This window comes from Leptonychotes weddellii, chromosome 14 (assembly GCF_054177405.1).
Source record: "Leptonychotes weddellii isolate Sample4059 chromosome 14, ASM5417740v2, whole genome shotgun sequence".
In the NCBI taxonomy this organism is placed as follows: domain Eukaryota; kingdom Metazoa; phylum Chordata; class Mammalia; order Carnivora; family Phocidae; genus Leptonychotes; species Leptonychotes weddellii.
Window position 1 is genome coordinate 25,847,824 of NC_138382.1, and position 18,685 is coordinate 25,866,508.

General features: G+C 41.8%; 1 protein-coding gene across 1 annotated transcript; it reads right to left on the minus strand.

Annotated features, from left to right (window-relative positions):
- Nucleotides 1-388: 388 nt before the first annotated feature.
- PRXL2C (peroxiredoxin like 2C) lies at nt 389-10,538 on the minus strand. Its single transcript, XM_006738824.3, has 6 exons — nt 10,226-10,538; nt 9,722-9,790; nt 8,773-8,826; nt 8,507-8,612; nt 4,241-4,372; nt 389-1,739 (listed from the first exon to the last, which is right to left on the minus strand). The coding sequence occupies exons 1-6, from the start codon at nt 10,433-10,435 to the stop codon at nt 1,612-1,614; spliced, it is 699 nt and encodes a 232-aa protein (XP_006738887.1). The 5' UTR covers nt 10,436-10,538; the 3' UTR covers nt 389-1,611.
- Between the last annotated feature and the right edge of the window lie 8,147 nt (nt 10,539-18,685).

The window sequence follows — 18,685 nt, forward strand, 5'->3', positions numbered from 1 at the left end:
TGATTTCTGCTCAGGTCACAATTTTGGGGTTGTGGGATTGAGTCCCTCATCAGGCTCTGTGCTCAGGGCAGAATCGACTTGTCTCTCTCCCTCTGCTCCTTTCCCCCCCGCAAATAATAAATAAACAAATAAAATTTTTAAACAACAAAAAGTTTTTTTGTATTAAATATGTTTGTTTGGGTCGGCAATTTACCACTGCACTGTTTGTCTAACTGTTATCTCCCTGAAGCTACATAAAGAACATTTATGTATCTTAGGAAAATGTATTATACGTTTATAAATATATAAAGTTTTGTGTAAGCTATTATTCAGCAGTTGTAAGTCTAAAATCAGCAAAGGGATCTGGGTCACCAGTCCTTCCTTACTATAAAAAACAGCACAAAATTGCTTAATTTTAAATTTCATGAGAAATTCCATTTTTATTGATTAAAAAATGTTTACGTATATATACACAAACATACATTAAAATATTTGGATACTTGAAATATATTTGTGTGTGACCTCATATGCTTGATATAAAAGTTTATAAGTTCAAAGGAGTATATACTTGCTAATAATTACCAACATTTTGCTCTTACCACACTTTTCATCAGAATTTCTTTGCAACTAAACCTATTAAGATTCTAGAGAAATAAAAGATGACAACAATACACTAAATAAAAGCAATCTGGCAACCAAACCAGTGTACATTTAAGTTACAAAGTTTTTTTTTTAGTTTAAACAATTCTTAAAATCCTTTCAAAAAGCATACTGAAGCATATTTTAAATACATTATCTTAAATACATAAGACATTTTTTTCTCCTTTTATTCCTCCCCACAAAAAACCTAGTGAAATGGGTAGTGGGTGTGTGGTACAAGGTGCCTTGGACACAGGCTATGCAGAAGGTCTGGTTTGCCATATTTCCTCTGAGTAAAGCAGTGAGGATAGAAACATGTGGACAGCAGCCTATATAAATGCAACTTTGCAGAACTTGTTATGTAGGAATATATCCTTCATATAAATTTAAAGAACTTTTCCTGGCCAAAAAAATGACTCATGCTCATTATACAATAGTTCGGAGATAAAGAAAAGTATGGAAAAGAAAATAAAGACACCTGTAATCCTACCATATAGAGGTACCTACTGGCAATATTCTGGTGTGTTTATTTCTTATATTTTTTCCTAAGCATACAAAAATATATAAAAAATATGATTATATTATTTACAGAATTTGATATCCTGCTTTTTGGTGAGTTGCTTACCTTTCCATTTATATGTTCTTCAAAAGAATTTATTATTTTAATGGCCAACAGAAACTTTCATTGAATGGATATACCATAATGCAAAATATAGAATGGTATTTCTAATTTTATAGCTTTTAAAGTTTTATATAAATAAAATTGTATTTCACATAAAATTTTAAAAGCTATAGAATTATAAATATAGATCATATTTTTGACAACTAATGCCTCCCAGCATGCAATGACTGGTACATGGTCTCTTCATGTTTTCATAACTCGTCAAAGGCTGGGACACGCCAACAAGTTAGACACTGCACAAGGATACCCGACTCTGAACATTTCAGGTCCTATCCCAAGGGTCCATTTGAAAGTGACAACAGTCTATGCCATTACACATGGATAACTGAAGGTCTGCTTGTAAAGTCCACGTGCTGAACTCCTACAAGCTGTAAAACAGAGTTGATGGGTTTGTGATCCAACCTATTTTTATCACGGTGTATAAAATGGATGTTGTTACCTAGAAGAGAATAAAAGGCAAAGGTAGGCATATAGATTCATTAGATTTATTGCTTATTAGAATCAAGGAATCTTTTCAACTTTTAATTAGTCTAAAGGGAAAAATTGATTGCCTGGAGTTCATAATATTCTCTGTATAATGCCCTAATAATTTTAAATTAAGGTAATAAAGCATGACATGGATTATGGTTAAATAAGAGTGATACTTAATGTTTTATGAGATCCAAGGGGAAAGATTCTTAAATTATAACCTCCGTTAGGTTTTATTAGATGTAATTAAATAAAATATCCTGTCAAACAGACAGGCAGAATATGGAACTAGCATAAATATCAAGCTGGAAAATCACATCTGTTTCTTAAATGTAATAATGGAATAAATCACTTGCTTCAAAAAAAAAAAAAATTCACTGCCAAACACTGATTTAATAGGTTATCTGCATTATAATCATAGACCAAAAGAGGCTAAAAAATCAGGGCATTGAGACAGTCAGTTACAATACACTTAGATGTCCACAATCCTTTTATCTGCTCAAATTAAAAAGTCATAATTTATAGGTCTAGGGTCTTTTTTACTTTGATTCTTGGACTCAAGACCAGAATTTTAACTTAAAACATAAGATTAAGTAAACATTATAAGAGGCATGTTTTTGGGCGCCTGGGTGGCTCAGTCGGTTAAGCATCTGCCTTTGGCTCAGGTCATGATCCCAGGGTCCTGGGATCGAGTCCTGCATCAGGCTCCTTGCTCAGTGGGGAGCCTGCTTCTCCCTCTGCCCGCCACTCCCCCTGCTTGTGCTCTCTGTCAAATAAATAAAATCTTAAAAAAAAAAAGGCATCAGTAATCTACAGTAATCACTGTATATTTAATATCATAAATTAGCTTATTATCAAATAAGGCAAAATGAAATATAGGTTTAACCATGAAAGGTTTCTATAAATAAGTATACCCAGCTCTTCCCTTAGAGGAGCTACATTTCTTCCAGCAGGTAGTATCAAAATACACTCCTTACATAGTCCTCACATACTCAATTATGTTCCCAACTTGGCACACAAATGATGCTCTCTGTGCGCTGGGTCACCCTTACACATCTGAACATGTGGTCAAATGATGCTGAGACATGGAGATTAGGGACTCAAATCGGGTCTGAAGATGGAAACAAGCCATCCAAAAATATGGCTCAAGGTCATTCAGGGCTAATCTAGAGGACTCATTCTCATAAAACAGGGCTTCTCTTTTTTTCTAGTCTAACTGGTATAAATTCACAAGAGAGGGAAAGAGAGATTAAATTACAGGTTTTAGCTAGCTAAAGTGCTCCAGCTGCAGAAAGCCAAAAAGCCATAATGCTTGGTCAAAAGCCTCCTTCTAAAGACTTTTAGACATGTGGAGTTTATTAAAGTAAATGTTAATTTTATAACTCGTAGAAGCTATGCTCGCTAATGTGGACAATTTTCAAGAGGAAGAAGAACCAAGAAAATCTATTTACAATTTAGTGATTTACACTGTCATATGTGAGTGCCTGTCCCTGACTACAATACTTGACCATGGTAGAGATCTAACACTCAACCATATAGCAGTGTGGAGCCAAAGAAATTTCAGGTGGCCCAAAGTGATCAATAAAGCTATTAAAACTATGTGGCTTATAGTAATTGTTACTGAATGAGCTGTCCCTGGAGCTGACTTGCTTTCTGACACTGAGCAAGTCTTCTAACCTTGTTAGATATAAGTAACTGGATTGATTCTTCTATTGAGAAAAAAAAAAAAGGCTTGATGGTTTGTTGGAAATGTTCACTTCCATGAACTTTTTTTTTTTTTAATATTTATTTATTTTAGAGAGCACTTGAGCGTGGGGAGAGGGGAAGGGAAAGAGAGAGGATCTCGAGCAAACTCCCTGTTGAGTGCAGCCCACACAGGGCTCGATCTCACGATCCTGAGATCATGACCTGAGCTAAAATCAAGCATCTGACGCTTAACCAACTGAGCCACCTAGGTGCCCCTCTCTTCCATGAACTTTTTTTTTTTTTAAAGATTTATTTATTTATTTTAGGGAGGTAGGGAGGGGCAGAGGGAGAAGGAGACAAGCAGACTCCCCGCTGAACATGGAGCCTGACACGGGGCTCAATCCCAGGACCCTGAGACCACGGCCTGAGCTGGAATCAAGTATCTGGTGCACAAGCGGCTGACCCACCCAGGCGCCCCTCTTCCAGGAACTTTTTAAACAGTTTTATAGACAAATACAATTGACCAAAGCACCGCTGACTTTCCTATCCCAAATACCTGAAATCACTCAGGCACAGAATGATGGGCACATGACACCCAATAAACAGACACCAAAATACACAGAAGCGTTTGAAAACAAAGGTGACCCCTATAAGCACAGAATCATGACTGTTACAATGTCAAATTGCCATTTTTACCTGGTATCTATTTTATGAAGAAACTGTGTGGCCCCCTAACTTCTAAAAGGCACAAAAAGTGTGCCACTGGATCTGGCCTTTGACGCTTACCTGGACCTAAGATGAGGGTTCCGCCTTGCTGAGCAGGGTCTCCTTGAAAATCAAAAAGAGGGCCAGTCACTGCCCTCCACAGGCTCCGAATGCTTCCTGAGAGTATATTTGATTTTATATGGGGGCTCTTTCCTGAAATATTGGGAATTGTCTTTAGATATTATCATTTTATATTCAATTAGATATCAGAAGATAATGTTAGTGCTTCTATAAAACTTCTTTTGTTTGAGGTATAGTTGACCCAGCACGCCCTGGTGTAGACTGTGGTGATGCCGCGACCCTGCACCTGGGCTGGGCTCACTGCACGTTAGCTGCCACCTGCCATCATACGAGGCCGGTACAGTATCGCTGACTCTATTCCCTGTGCTGTACCTCTCAGCCCCGTGACTTATTCAGTCCATACCCGAAGCCTGTATCTCCCACTCCCCTTCACCCATTTTTGCCCATCCCCCTTGAAATATTTTTTCTTGTGTTATCTTACTTCCAACTTGTCTTCTTTTCTTCCTCCAAAGAAAGGTTTCTCAGCCTTTCCCTATTGACATTCTGGACCACGTAAGTCTTCATCCAGTGCAACGCAGGGTGGTTAGCAGCATCACTGTCCTGCATACCCACTAGATGCTGCCGTACCTTCACCACGTTGTGACAAACCAAAAGTGTCTCCAGATAACACCAAATGTACCCTGCTTGAGAACTACTACTTTAAAGAAGTGATGATATACCCCAATCATCTGCCACAGAAAAATGTCCACTACAGACTTCTCAAACTGACAGTGCTTTCTCCCACCATTTTTTTTTTAAAGATTTTAAGTAATCTCCATACCCAACATGGGGCTCCAACTCACAACCCCAAGATCAAGAGTCACATGCCGTACTGACTGAGCCAGCCAGGTGCCCTTAATGCTTTCCCTTTTAATACATCATTTATCCTCTGTTTAATTTCTCACCTACTAATACGTAACCACACTTCCTTTCAAGAGACACTGTGGCACAGACCAGTATATGCTCCTCAAAACCCATTTCCTCTTTCTGGGCCCACAGCTGAACTACATTTCCAGTCTTCCCGGCAGTTCCTTATGGCCATGTGACTATGTTCTAACCCATGAGTAGAATGATACGGGCCACTTCCCGGCTAGCTCCTTAAAACCTCCATGTTCCTTCTACATTCCTGGAAGCCCCGGGATGAAAATGACAGAGCCACAAGGTGAAAGGGGCCTGGGCCCCTCCCCCTGGCTCCCTGCTGTACTGCTGCTTGGAGGAAAGGCATCTGAATAGATATGCCATCTTGAACAGAAGAAGAACTAACCTCTCCCGTGCTGTGCCGCTGAGACTTGGGGAGCTGTCTGTGACAGCAGCTAGTCCAGCGCCTCCCCAGCTCCCCCTGGCTGTCAGTTTTTCCATCTCCTTTCCCACACGGACTAATACTTCACTTCCGCTCCCTCTGAGCAAAGGGACCCACTCTCTTTACCCTTCTCATAACTTATCTTTCCCCATCCCTGCCTTTTATGTCTTGCTTCCGGCTTTTTATTTTGATGGTTATGCTGCCTTTAACCTGCCTGAATCCTTAGTATTTCCAGGTACCTATCATTTCCCTTCCTCTCTCTGACTCTTCTATTTCTTTCATGTTTCTATTATGATGGACATTTATCTCACCAAGAAACAAATACAGGCCCATTACCTTAGAGACATGAGTAAAAGACTAAATTTTACTGTTTTCTAGGATTCTATGTCTAAAATAAATATTCAGAAACCCAAACTATCTCTTCATGTCCAAAGAAGGGGTCATTTAATATTTCTGAAATTTCAGAAATTCAATTGAAGGAGATTCCATGACCTAAAATTTATCAATCTTTGCCACAAACACAACCTAATTTTGCCCATTTGAATTTAGTTCTTTTGTATAAAACTCCTGTTTTTTAGTCTTCTACAAACCCATTATTCCCTGGCTTTTAAGGGCCTTATTTTCTTATTGTCTTTATAAAATGTCCATTAATTTAAAATTATTATATTTTTTTGATCTTTTTAATTTTTTTATTATGTTAATCACCGTATATTATATCATTAGTTTTTGATGTATTATTATATTTTTTAGAGTCTTACTCTTCAAGTGGGACTATTCTGAGATTTCTGCTCTTTCAGAGAGGAACTTTTAAAAGTTGATTTTATGAGAGAATAATATTTTCTGGTTGGAAATACAGTACTTTGACACAGGAGTTTAAAAGATTTGAATATACCTTCTCTAATAATTATAAGCATATATTTTGTTTAGAGTTCAACTGTTTTCTTTGCAATTCTGTATTTTTATTGCGTGATGAACCGATGAACCATGAGGTGTTACTAAAGTGAAACTCACAGTTTAGATCTAAAGTGCTAAATGATAAACAACTTGCACAGCTGGGACTGTTACAACACAGAAAACAGTCTACCAAGAAGTAAGGCTCACAATGTACACACTGCAATTTCCTATACCAAGGAGAAAAAGGAAAGAGCACACTGTGTTTATGCTAGCTCATCATTAGTTTTAATAAAGTTTAGGTTGCTTTCCTTAAAAACATCAGTAAAGGGATCATGTCAACTCTACGTCATAAATAGCTCCTGACCCATCTCCTCCTCTCCATCTCCACTGTCATTTCTTTCTAGTCTATTACTACAACCTACTACAACCTTATCACTGGCTCTGGTTTGGTGAGTTCCAATTACTCATCCACTCTGGACACAGGACTACGACTTCATCACTTCAAATGCTTGTATGACACCCCCACTCCTCCAGAACAAATCCAAACTCCTTGGCATGTCACCCCAGACTCGGCCTGAATTAGCCACAACCTGTCCCTTGGCTCACACCAATTCCCCAACTGGCTAGACTCTGGCCTGACACAGGGACCTGTGCTTGTCCAAGAGTCACAGTTTTTCATGCCTGTGTGCCTTCGCATGTGCTGCTTTCAGTCAGCAGCACCCTTCCCCAGCCCCACTTCACCCAGCTAACTCCTTTAAGAGTGGGCTTAGATGACACCTCCTCCGTAAAGCCTTCTGAGATTCTTCTCTCCCCTCGTATTTCCGGCATAGGTATTCCTAGTACATGTTCTCTATTACAAGCCCTTAAATTGTATTGTAATCAGCTGTTTGCTTCTGTCTCCCAGAATAGAGTATGAATTTCAGGATGGCAGGGGGCTGTTTATCACTGTCCTCTTGGGAGCATCCAACAAAGTGCGGATTACAGACAGGAGCTCAACAATATTTGTTGAGAATGAGTGATTTGAGTTTGAGTTCTTTCAACTGGCATTTCAGAAGCCATTCTTTCTACTTAATACAGAAACAGTTCACCTAAAGCTGACGAAGCTCTGTTAAATTACAGAGAACTGCATTAAAGGCGGGGAATGTGGACCACATTCCGACAAAACCTCAAACTCTTCAACTAACTATACTATCTGGACACCTTAAGTGCACTGATAGAGTGTATGATAAAGTACAAGGGGCTATTCAGGTACAATGAGGGAAGGAATAACTTCTGCAGGAGGGGCTATTAAGAGCCCCTTTGAGTTGGGCTTCAAATGAAAACTAACATTTCATCAATTAAAGAACATAGAGTATTCAAAGCCATGGTGTTGAGGTAAGAAAATATATTGACTCAAGCAATATTATTTTTCATTTAATTACGAAAGTAAAATGTACTCATTGTTAAAAATACAAAGGCCACTTTTCTAACTTCCAGACCTTGGGGTAAGCATGGCAATATCTTTTAAAACCTTTTTTTTTTAAAGATTGTATTTATTTATTTATTTGACAGAGAGAGACACAGCGAGAGAGGGAACACAAGCAGGGGGAATGGGAGAGGGAGAAGCAGGCTTCCCACTGAGCAGGGAGCCCGATGTGGGGCTCGATCCCAGGACCCTGGGATCATGACCTGAGCTGAAGGCAGACGCTCAATGACTCAGCCACCCAGGCGCCCCTAAAACTTTTTTTATTACACACACACACACACGTACTCCTGATCTTTACGAAAATGGTTTTTATTTCCACAAAAATAGAATCATACCGAAAACACTGTCCTGCAACTTGCTTTTTTCACTCATTTAGTGCTTTGCCAATAGTCTTCTATGTGATTACGCCCAGGAAAGGAATCTTTGAGAGTCTGCTGTATCTGGCCCACTTACTAGAATCATAAAAAGCAGGCTGATTTATGAATTTACCATTTCTTTTCCCATGCATACATACAGAAATGTGCAAATGCACCATTAGCGTTTTCTGATGAGACGTGTCATGTCTTACCTGAGGCGGCAATTTCTTCACCTCTTTTCATTCCCAATTTTTTATAAATTTCTCTCTCAGGATCAACATAGATTTCATGAGAATACCCAGTCAGTTTGCAGAAAGGCTAAAAAAAGATATTTGGATTTGTATAAGCAAAAATGAGAGAAAAGTAATGATAACCTACCTTTATTTTAGCAAATTTAACCTACACTTAGTGGTTCAAATAAATAATTATGTCTGAAATAGATTTAATTTGTTAGTTTCTCAATTGCTGATATATTTACCTCGATATGATGGTAGGATGACTGTCCAATCACTATTAGGGTGACATCTGCTTCCTTTAGGAGAAAAAAGGGACAGGTACATATTACCAGAAATTATATATATTTTATAAAACTTCCCCTTGTCCAACTCTTTTGTTCCATTCTAATGCCACCTATAGGCTTCTAGAAGAATGGAATAAACAGCAAAATTGTGAGTCAAAGCAAATGTATGCTAAAATGTTTGGTTAATTCAGTTGATCTCTTGCCAAGAACTTCAAAATAATGTAGTCAATAATTCTCAAAAAAATTCTCTATGCTCCCCCCAAAGGCGTACACTAAAAAAGAATAAAAAATATTGAAGTAGGGTTAATCAGTTTCATTTTTTCACATCCCAATTAATAACGCCTGATGAAAACAGATCTTAGTTTTACAAAGGTTGCCCAATTGCTTCACTCAAAAGCTCACGTGGGGACAAATGTATATGTGCCTGAAAAGAACATATGTATGTGGTTGTCACAGGAATGTGGAAGGCACATCCTAACAAATACAAATTTTAACCTTTAAGATATATTAGTATTTTCCTATAATGAACAACTATTTGGAGTGTTCTTATTAAAAAAAAATAAGGGAAATAAAATATTAATAATTTCTAGCATCCGTGCTTTTGGTCATTATCATTCAACATTTGCAAATAGGTTACTAACATTGAAATTATTATAGTTAGTACGTTTATAAGCAGGCAGTAGCGAATAAAGTAGGACAGAAATAGATCTCTAACGTCTCTCTCTTTTTTGAAGGTGTTGGAAGATGTGTGGGAAGGTGATAATCAGGGTTTGCGAGGGTCTGTTCTGGAGAGGAGTCGTACTCTCCGTACGGGCTCTCGTACACCGGGCTACTTAGAAATGACAGGTGACTTTCACAAGGTCGCCCTGAAGCAGGGCACGCTGCTGCTCACTCTCAGGAAACTTACTTGTAAAAAACTCTTGGGGATTTTGGCCAGATCTTCTACGTATTCCTTGCAAATGTAACACAGGAAATGCTGAAATCCGAACACGTCAAAAAGGACAAGTTAGCGACCAATACCCTCAGGGTTCAGAAAAGACCAAGTACTTCGTTACGCGTGACGCTAATTAATGCCACTCACAGCGGGTAGAAAAAGGCGCGAAGGGCGCCCGAGATGCGTTAAAACTGGGCCGCACCCACTCCCTTAGGCCTCCTCCTTTGCTGGGAAAATGGACTTGGCTTGGCGGGCTGTTTTTCCATTCCTATTAAAGGAAGCGAGAGGAGCTGTTCGCATTCCGGAAGCCTCTAGTGGACGGCAATGGGAAGGGCTAGGCCCAGCTGGACCGCACTCTCGGGTCTTGGGCCTTTCGAAGGACCCGATGTCCCCCCAGCCGAAGCTGTAGAAGCAACCTCCATCCCAGCCTGCCGGCAGAGTTCCTACTCCGGGCCGCCCCGCGCTGCCCGCGCTCACCCGCACGAAGACTACGACGGCCCGACGCTCCCGAAACAGCGCGCCGAACGGCACCTGCCTCCCGGAGGCGTCCAGCACGGGCAGCTCGGCTACCGCTGCGGCCAGGGGCTGCCCGCGCTCGGGGCCGCTCGGGACTGCGGCTGGGGCGGCGCTGCCGCTGACCTGCCGCGTAACCGGGGCGAGGGCGGGCTCGGCCACAGCGCCCTGCATCTGCCTGCCCGCGTCCGCGCCCACCGTGCCCAAGCGGACCGCACTGGTTAGACGAGCGGGGTCGAGGCCGAGCTGGGCGCACGGGGCGGGGCAATCCGGGAGGAGCACGGGGCGCAGGGCGGGGCGGAACGGAGGGCGGAGCGGGGCGGGACGCAGGGGGAGGAGCGGGGCGGGACGCAGGGGGCGGAGCTGCGTGCCACACAGAGCCAGAGCCCCTCTGGCTGAATCAGAAAACGGTCGCTACAGGCCGAGGCGAGCTTCGTCGCGGCGGGGCGGGGCGAAATGTGGGCGGGGCGCAACCCGGGAGGGGCGGAGCAGAATGCGGGTGGGGCGGGGCGCCACCCGGGAGGGGCGGGACGGAGCGCAGGGCGGAGCACAAGGAAAGGAGCCGCGCGGGGTTCGGTCCCGCGGGGCGCTCGGTCGGGGTGCTGGGAGACCGGGCTGTGCGGGGACTGGACGGGGCACACCCAGCCGCCCGGAGGTTAGGTTCCGCTGGTCGCGGTGCGCAGGCAAGCGCAAACCGCCCGCGCGTTTTCTGACTCAGCCTCCTAGGTAGGAAGAGGGAGACGGGTCCGAGGTGAGAAAAGGTTGTTTAGGAAGGAAGCAGGCCCTCCCTCCGTAGCTGCCTGGGCCCGTTACTTACCGATGATTCTACAGAAGCAGTTACCAACTTAAAGAATTTTCTACTCAGAACAACCAAATCAGTGATCCAGCAGATTTCTTGTATTTTACTTCTATTCTGTTTTTAACCCATCCCCTTCTTAGTTCTGGTGTTTTGTTTGAGGTAACATTAATATACAATGTAATGATCATATCTTACGTGTAGAATTAAGTTTTATTTATTTTTATTTTATTTTTTCAAGACTTTTTTTTCAGGGGGTGCAGGCTCTGGCTCTGGGTGGCACAATCGGTTAAGCACGTTGGACTCGGTTTTCGCTGAGGTCCTGATCTCAGAGTGGTGAGCTTGAGCCCCTCATCATCTCCCCCTGAGCACAGAGTCTTTTTAGGACTCTCGCTCCCTCTCCCTCTGCCTCTCCCACAGGAGCGTGTGAGCATTCTCTCTCTCTCAAATAAATAAATAAAATTTTAATTTAAAAAAGACTTTTGGGGGGGCACCAGGGTGGCTTAGTCGTTAGGCGTCTGTCTTCGGCTGAGATCATGATCTCAGGGTCCTGGGAATCAAGACCTCAGTAGGGCTCTCTGCTCAGGGGGTAGTCTGCTCCTCTCTCTCCCTCTGCACTTTCTCTCTCAAATAAATAAATAAAATCTTTTAAAAAAAGAAAAGACTTTTTTTTAAAAGTAGTCTCCACCCCCAGCACCACGCAGGGCTTGAACTCACCAACCCCAGACTTGAGCTGAAATCAAGAGTCAGAGGCTTGATTGAGCCACCCAGGAGCTCCAAGTTAAATTTTTAAAATAAATCTTGTGGCGCCTGGATGGCTCAGTTGGTTAAGCGACTGCCTTTGGCTCAGATCATGATCCCAGGGTCCTGAGATCAAGTCCCACATGGGCTCCCCCTACTCTGTGGGGAGTCGGCTTCTCCCACTGCCTTTGCCTGCCACTCCCCCTGCTTGTGCTCTCGAGCGAATGCTCTCTCTCTGTCAAATAAATAAATAAAATCTTTAAAAAAATAAATAAAATAAATCTTTAATTTTTAATTTAAAAATTTCTAACATTTTACTTTTTTATTTAAAAATTTTCTTTCCTCCTGAATTGGGAAATGATCAAAACATAAGTCATTACATAATTTGATGTATAATTATTAAACATAAAAAGCAAAATTATCTTTGACACTTATTTCTTAAGGACATGAATGGGCTTTTTCCCCCAATTCTTGTATCTGTGAATAAATATTACTCATTTTGCCAATAGAACTCTGCTCAGTATGAATGATGCCACTGTAAGGTTTAAAATACATGTCTCTTGATTTATGTTTATGCATTTCTGTTGAGTATACGCCCAGGAGAATAATGCATGGGTCATTGGATGTGCATTTTTTTTACCTTGATTAAGCAAGGAGTTTTTATTTTTCATTTTTATTTTTTATTAAATTTTTAATTTTAATTCCAGTACAGTTAACATACAGTGTTATATTAGTTTCAGGTGTACATATCATGGACATTTTAAAACATGCCCCCAAATTGAAAGAATTGTACAATGAATACTCCTGTATTGACCAGTTAGTTTCTACCGATAATTTCTACTCTGTCATTTTTCTATGCATTTTTCCACAGTTGAGTAAGTTTTTTTCTGATTTTCCACCTCTGTTATTCACACCCCTGTGAAAATATGGGACATTTTCATCACTGGAGAAAACTCCTTTAGTTCCACTCTGTGTGTGTGTGTGTGTGTGTGTGAGAGAGAGAGAGAGAGAGAGTAATTTAAATATTTTTGTATTAAGTCTTGGAACAAGGTGGGATTGCAGCAGTTTGTGGAATTATCACAGACAACAAAAAGCTAAGATGCATAATTTCAACCTCTTTGTGCAGGACAACCAAATTTTTTATTATTAATTTTTGTATTTGAGTGTTGTATTGGCACACAACGTTGCATTCGTTTCAGGTGTACAACAGAGTGATTCAACACGTTTAAACGTGCTATGTTCACCACAAGTGTAGCTCCATCTGTCACCATACAACACTATTATAATATCATTGACTCTATTCTGTATGCAGTACGTTTTATCCCTGTGACTTATTCATTTCATAGCTGGAAACCTGTATCTCCCACGCCCCTTCACCCATTTTGCTCATCTACTCCCTACCCCCTCTGGCAGTCATGAGTTTTTTCTCTGTGTTTACAGGTCTGATTCTGCTTTTTTATTTGCCTAATTGTTTTATTTTTTTTAGATTCCACATATGAATGAAATTATATGGTATTTGTCTTAGTCTTATTTCATTTAGCATAATACTCTTTAGGTGTGTTGTCATAAATGTCACGATCTCGTCCTTTTTTATGGCTGCATAATATTCCTGTGTCTGTGCGTGTGCGCGCAGGTGCACGCACACACACACACCTCATCTTCCTTATCCATTTGCCTATTGATGAGCTCTTAGGTTACTTCCAACCTCAGTTCCACTTCTGTTTTTTTTTTTTTTAAGATTTATTTATTTATTTTGGGGGGGAGAGGCAGAGGGAGAGGGAGAGAGAGAATTTCATGCAGACTCTCTGCTGAGCATGGACCACCACCACCGCCCGCCCCCCCACCCCTCGCCGCCTAACTGGGGCTTGATCTCTTGAACCTGGGATCATGACCTGAGCTGAAATCAAGAGTTGTATGCTTAACCACTCAGATCCACTTTTCAAGAGTCAGTAAAATAAACCTATTTTAGGGGCACCTGGGTGGCTCAGTCGGTTGAGCCTCTGACTCTTGATCTCAGCTCAGGTCTTGACCTCAGGGTTGTGAGGTCAAGCCCCACGTTGGGCTCCATGTTGGGTGTGGAGCCTACTTAAAATAAATAACCTATTTTAGAAATGTACTAGAGTGTTTCAAGAGTCTTCCCCCTCCCCCAGATTTTTTTGTTGTTTTTAAGATTTTATTTATTTATTTGAGAGACAGAACAAGAGAGCACGAGCAGGGTGGAGGGGCACAGGGAGAGAGAAAGAAGCAGACTTTCCACTGAGCGGGGAGCCCGATGCAGGCCAATCCCAGGACCCTGGGATCGTGACCTGAGTGGAAGGCAGATGCTTAACCAACTGAGCCACCCAGGCGCCCCTCCCCCAGATGTTTTTTAACTAAAGCTATTTGCCAGACTCCTCAAGTGAGATAACCCACCTGTGTGTGTAAAAGGTGGCCTGGGAGGGACAGTGGAGTTTTGTAGAAGTCTCTACCAGTGTGAAAATGAGTAAAGGACACCTCGTTTAAAATGAAGCCCTGAAGGGAAAGCTTTCATGCAAGTACCACTCCTTGCAGCCCGTAAAACCAGCAGGAGGAAGGAAGATAAGAATTATCTTGACAAGGGGCGCCTGGGTGGCTCAGTCGTTAAGCGTCTGCCTTCGGCTCAGGTCATGATCCCAGGATCCTGGGATCGAGCCCCGCATCGAACCCCGCATCGAGCCCCGCATCGAACCCCGCATCGAACCCCGCATCGAGCCCCGCATCGAGCCCCGCATCGGGCTCCCTGCTCCGCGGGAAGCCTGCTTCTCCCTCTCCCACTCCCCCTGCTTGTGTTCCCTCTCTCGCTGTGTCTCTCTCTGTCAAATAAATAAATAAAATCTTTAAAAAAAAAAGAATTATCTTGACAAGAGAGGACACTTTTCACATCCTGCTTTTAAGACATAGGAAGATCCCTCTCTGCCCTAGCAATGTGCTAACCACTGCTTGCAGCCAGTGACAAACCTCAAATTCTTCTCCAGTGAACTTTTGTTCAAAACAAACCTCCCAAATTTTCCCTAAAACCTAATAAAAGCTGAACGTCCCTTTGTTTCTTTAGACTTGCCTGTGATTTGCCATAGTTTGTCCCAACTTGCAGTTCCTCTGCTATTGCCAAGTAAACTCATTTTGCTGGTAAAATAACTGGTGGTTTTATTTTTGAGATTGATGCCAGGTAGTCTTTTAGGCATGCTTCTAGTTCCACCTTAATGTCTCCTAAGGCAGGCTGCAGGCAGGCAGGCATAGGGGAGATTAGGAATTTCTGCATCCTCTAGGAGACCTAGCTGGCCGTGGACTTGGAGGTTAATTCTGCACTGGGGTGTTTCATGGGTGGTGACCAGGTGTCCAGAATTCCTAAGGCAGGGCCCTGTAACAGTCTTCGTCTTTATAAGTTCACCCACCTTTGTATCCGGATTTGCAGTTCAGAAAATATGATCCTCTACTGTATTTGTCTAGTTAAAGCCCTTTAGAGTGCCCCATATCAAGGGCAGAGTGCTGAGGAAGTATCTGTGAGTAGTCCGCCACAAAGCGCAGAAGACACTGATCCTGGGTCCTCTGGCTTTCATTTGTGTGAAGATACGTACATTATTGGACACATATATAAGTGCCCTCAGTCTGAGAAGCCCTGCGGTGGGTTTAGACATTTTAAAGCAGAGATCTGTTGCTAAATCAAGATATAGGTGTCGGGGTACCACAGTGCACTCACAGGATATTTACAGCAGGATATTTTAAATATTTGAGGAAACAGGTCATCTGTCTGACATCTTGCCTGTGAGTAAGATAATTCAAGATTTGACATTTCTTCCTACTACATATCTTTGCAAAGCTGGGTTTTCAACAGTTGTGATAAAAAGCTAGAACCACACAAAAATCACTGTGGAACAGGAAATGAGGGGTGGTGTCCAATCTGATTTCAAAGTTTGAGAAGTTGTGTAGTGCCCAACAAGTACACCCATCCTAGAATGAAATACAAATATTACATTTTCTTTTAATTTATAGGTATATCTTCAAAAAGCTATGAAGTTATTCAGATATAAATGCTCATTAAGTTGTTTGGACCTAACTTCTAAACAAAGGGGACTGATAGGAATTTCTTTGGGCCTAAGGGTGCTCTGAACCAAGAATGTTTGGGAAGCTCTAAAGGAGACGGTACGCTCCTTGCCTTGTGCAGCACTGTGCTGTCTTCACAGACTAGCGTGAGGCCTGCCACATGCTCGGCCTCTGTGAATCGTGTCTGACTGGGGAATGCACGGGTGAGGAACGGTGGTGCTGGGACAGCGCTCGCCAGCCAGTGTGGACCCAGGATGAATGGGAGCAGTCGGAGCGCTTCACGGGACTGCGGTGTCCCACTGGTTGAAATAGGCAGGGCCAAGCTCAGAAGACACGTCCAGCTGCAGGCTGGCCAGTCCACAGAAACCCGTCAACCTAACACCCAGCCAGTTCTATTTCCATTCAGATTATTCCAGAGACGAGCCTCACTTGACTGTAGATGTTCAGATTTCCTTGGCTTTGTTTCTAACCACTGACTCCAACAATAATTTTCACAGTGGTCTCCCAGCAGCTAGTCAAAACTCCCCAAAACTGCCTGGTTGAACCCAGGTATCTGTTATTAATTCACCACTATTTTAGCGCAGCTGGAGAACCCTGTCCTGCTACCTTCTGGTTATTTGGTGCACTGCACACTTTATTTTTAAGCATTTGTTACAATTATGATTAAATAATTATTTGTTTCTTGTCCATTTCTTTCTCTTTTTTTAAAATTTATTTATTTGTCAGAAAGAAAGGGAGAGGGCGCCTTGGGTGGCTCAGTCGTTAAGCGTCTGCCTTCGGCTCAGGTCATGATCCCAGGGTCCTGGGATCAAATCCCACATCGGGCTCCCTCCTCTGGGGGAAACCTGCTTCTCCCTCTCCCACTCCCCCTGCTTGTGTTCCTGCTCTTGCTATCTCTGTCTCTGTCAAATAAATAAATAAAATCTTAAAAAAAAAAAAAAGAAAAGAAAGAAAGAGTGCAAGCACACAACTCAAGCGTTTGATGTTGGTTTGTAAACCATAAAATGTCCTACATTTGTAAGGCATTATTTTTACTACACAAGAATTCTAGAGGGGCGCTGGCTGGCTTAGTCAGTAGAGAATGTGACTCTTGATCTTGGGGTCGTGAGTTCAAGCCCTACATTGGGGGTAGAGTTTACTTAAAAAAAATTAAAAATAGGGCGCCTGGGTGGCTCAGTTGGCTAAATGGCTGCCTTCAGCTCAGGTCATGATCTCAGGGTCTTGGGATCGAGCCCCATATCAGGCTCCCTGCTCAGCAGGAAGCCTGCTTCTTTCTCTCCCTCTGCTGCTCCCCCCTGCTTGTGCTCTCTCTCTCTCAAATAAATGAATAAAATCTTTAAAAAAATAAATAAAATAAAAAGAATTTCTGGAAAGCTTTAGACATCAGGAAAGAAGAAAGGGAAAAAACTGGAAAAATAAATCTCTAGATAAACAAAAATTGAGGGACATTTGTAAATACCTGGCTTATACTATTCAAAGGTGTTAAAGGTCATAAAAGTCAAAGATTATAGATCATAAGTGAGAGATAAGAATCATGACAACCAAAGACAACATGGTATCTTGAACTGGATCCTGGGACAGAAAGAGGACATTAGTGGAAAAACGGGAAATCCAAATAAAGTCTGTACTTCAGTGAGTTGCATTGTACCAATGTTAATATTTTAGTTTTGACAAATATATCATAGTCAGGTAAGATGTTAACAGAGGTAAGTGAATAAAGGGTAAATAGGAACTCTATACTGTTTTGCAATTCATCTGTACATCTAAAATTAGATAAAAACAAAAGTTTTATTTATTTATTTTTTAAGATTTTATTTATTTATTTGTCAGAGAGAGACCACAAGCAGCAGGGACAGGCAGAGGGAGAAGCAGGCTCTCTGCTGACCAAGGAGCCCGATGTGGGACTTGATCCCAGGACCCCGAGATCATGACCTGAGCCAAAGGCAGATGCTTAACCGACTGAGCCACCCAGGTGCCCTGTGGAGATAAGGATTTTTCAAGATGTAGAAAACTTCAAGTAATTTGTTCAGCATCAAGCTGGGATTTCAAATCCTTGAGCACTTCCTTTTCTTTTCTCACTCTGTCCAATGCAATTAGGAGTAACCAGCCAATCTCACTATACTTGTTAGTTTGACAAAATGTTCTAAGGTATCAAATACATTGTCACCCAGGGCCATGCCTCTTATTAATATTGATTAGGGATATTCAATGGTAATATTTGTTTATCTCTATTGCCACATCATGCTGTGAACTATCAGTGTTCTCTTGCCTACTGAAAATAGTTATTAGTGCCTTTAAATGTAACCAGATTAGAGAAGCAAATCCAGAAGCCCCAGAACCAATTCAAGAAACCCAACTTTGAGATTGTGTTCCTCTAGAACCATTCTCAGTAGCAAAATTTGTATTAGTCGGTGTTCTCTAGAGAAATTAAACCAATAGGGTATGGGGGTTGGCAAGTTTGAAATGTATTGGGCATGCCAGAAGGCTGGAAATTCAGGGATAATTTCGTGTTGCAGTCTTGAGTCTGAGATACACAGGCTGGAAACTCAAGCAGGGCTTCTATATTGCAATCTTGAGGCAGAATTGCTTCCTTCTCAAGAAACCTGACATTTTTCTTAAGAGCCTCAATTGATTTGATGAGGCATTGACATTATGGAGGGTAATCTGTTTTATTACAAGTGTACTGATATAGATAGACAGAGATATGGATATAGGTACAGATACGGGCACAGAAGAAGCAAACTGGAAGCGTATATAACTGTTAATGGTGTTTATCCTTGATGCAGAAAGGAGAATTGGAATTATGAGGAGATTTTGCTGTGTTCTGT

What these genes read in the sequence shown, in the direction of transcription:
- PRXL2C (XM_006738824.3), bottom strand. Translation starts at nt 10,435, where the DNA reads ATGCAGGGCGCTGTGGCCGAGCCCGCCCTCGCCCCGGTTACGCGGCAG. An exon ending in TCCCCAAGAGTTTTTTACAA is followed by an intron (nt 8,827 to 9,721) that starts GTAAGTTTCCTG and finishes TTTCTCCTAAAG; the next exon opens with GAAGCAGATGTCACCCTAAT. An exon ending in TGAAGAAATTGCCGCCTCAG is followed by an intron (nt 4,373 to 8,506) that starts GTAAGACATGAC and finishes CCAATATTTCAG; the next exon opens with GAAAGAGCCCCCATATAAAA.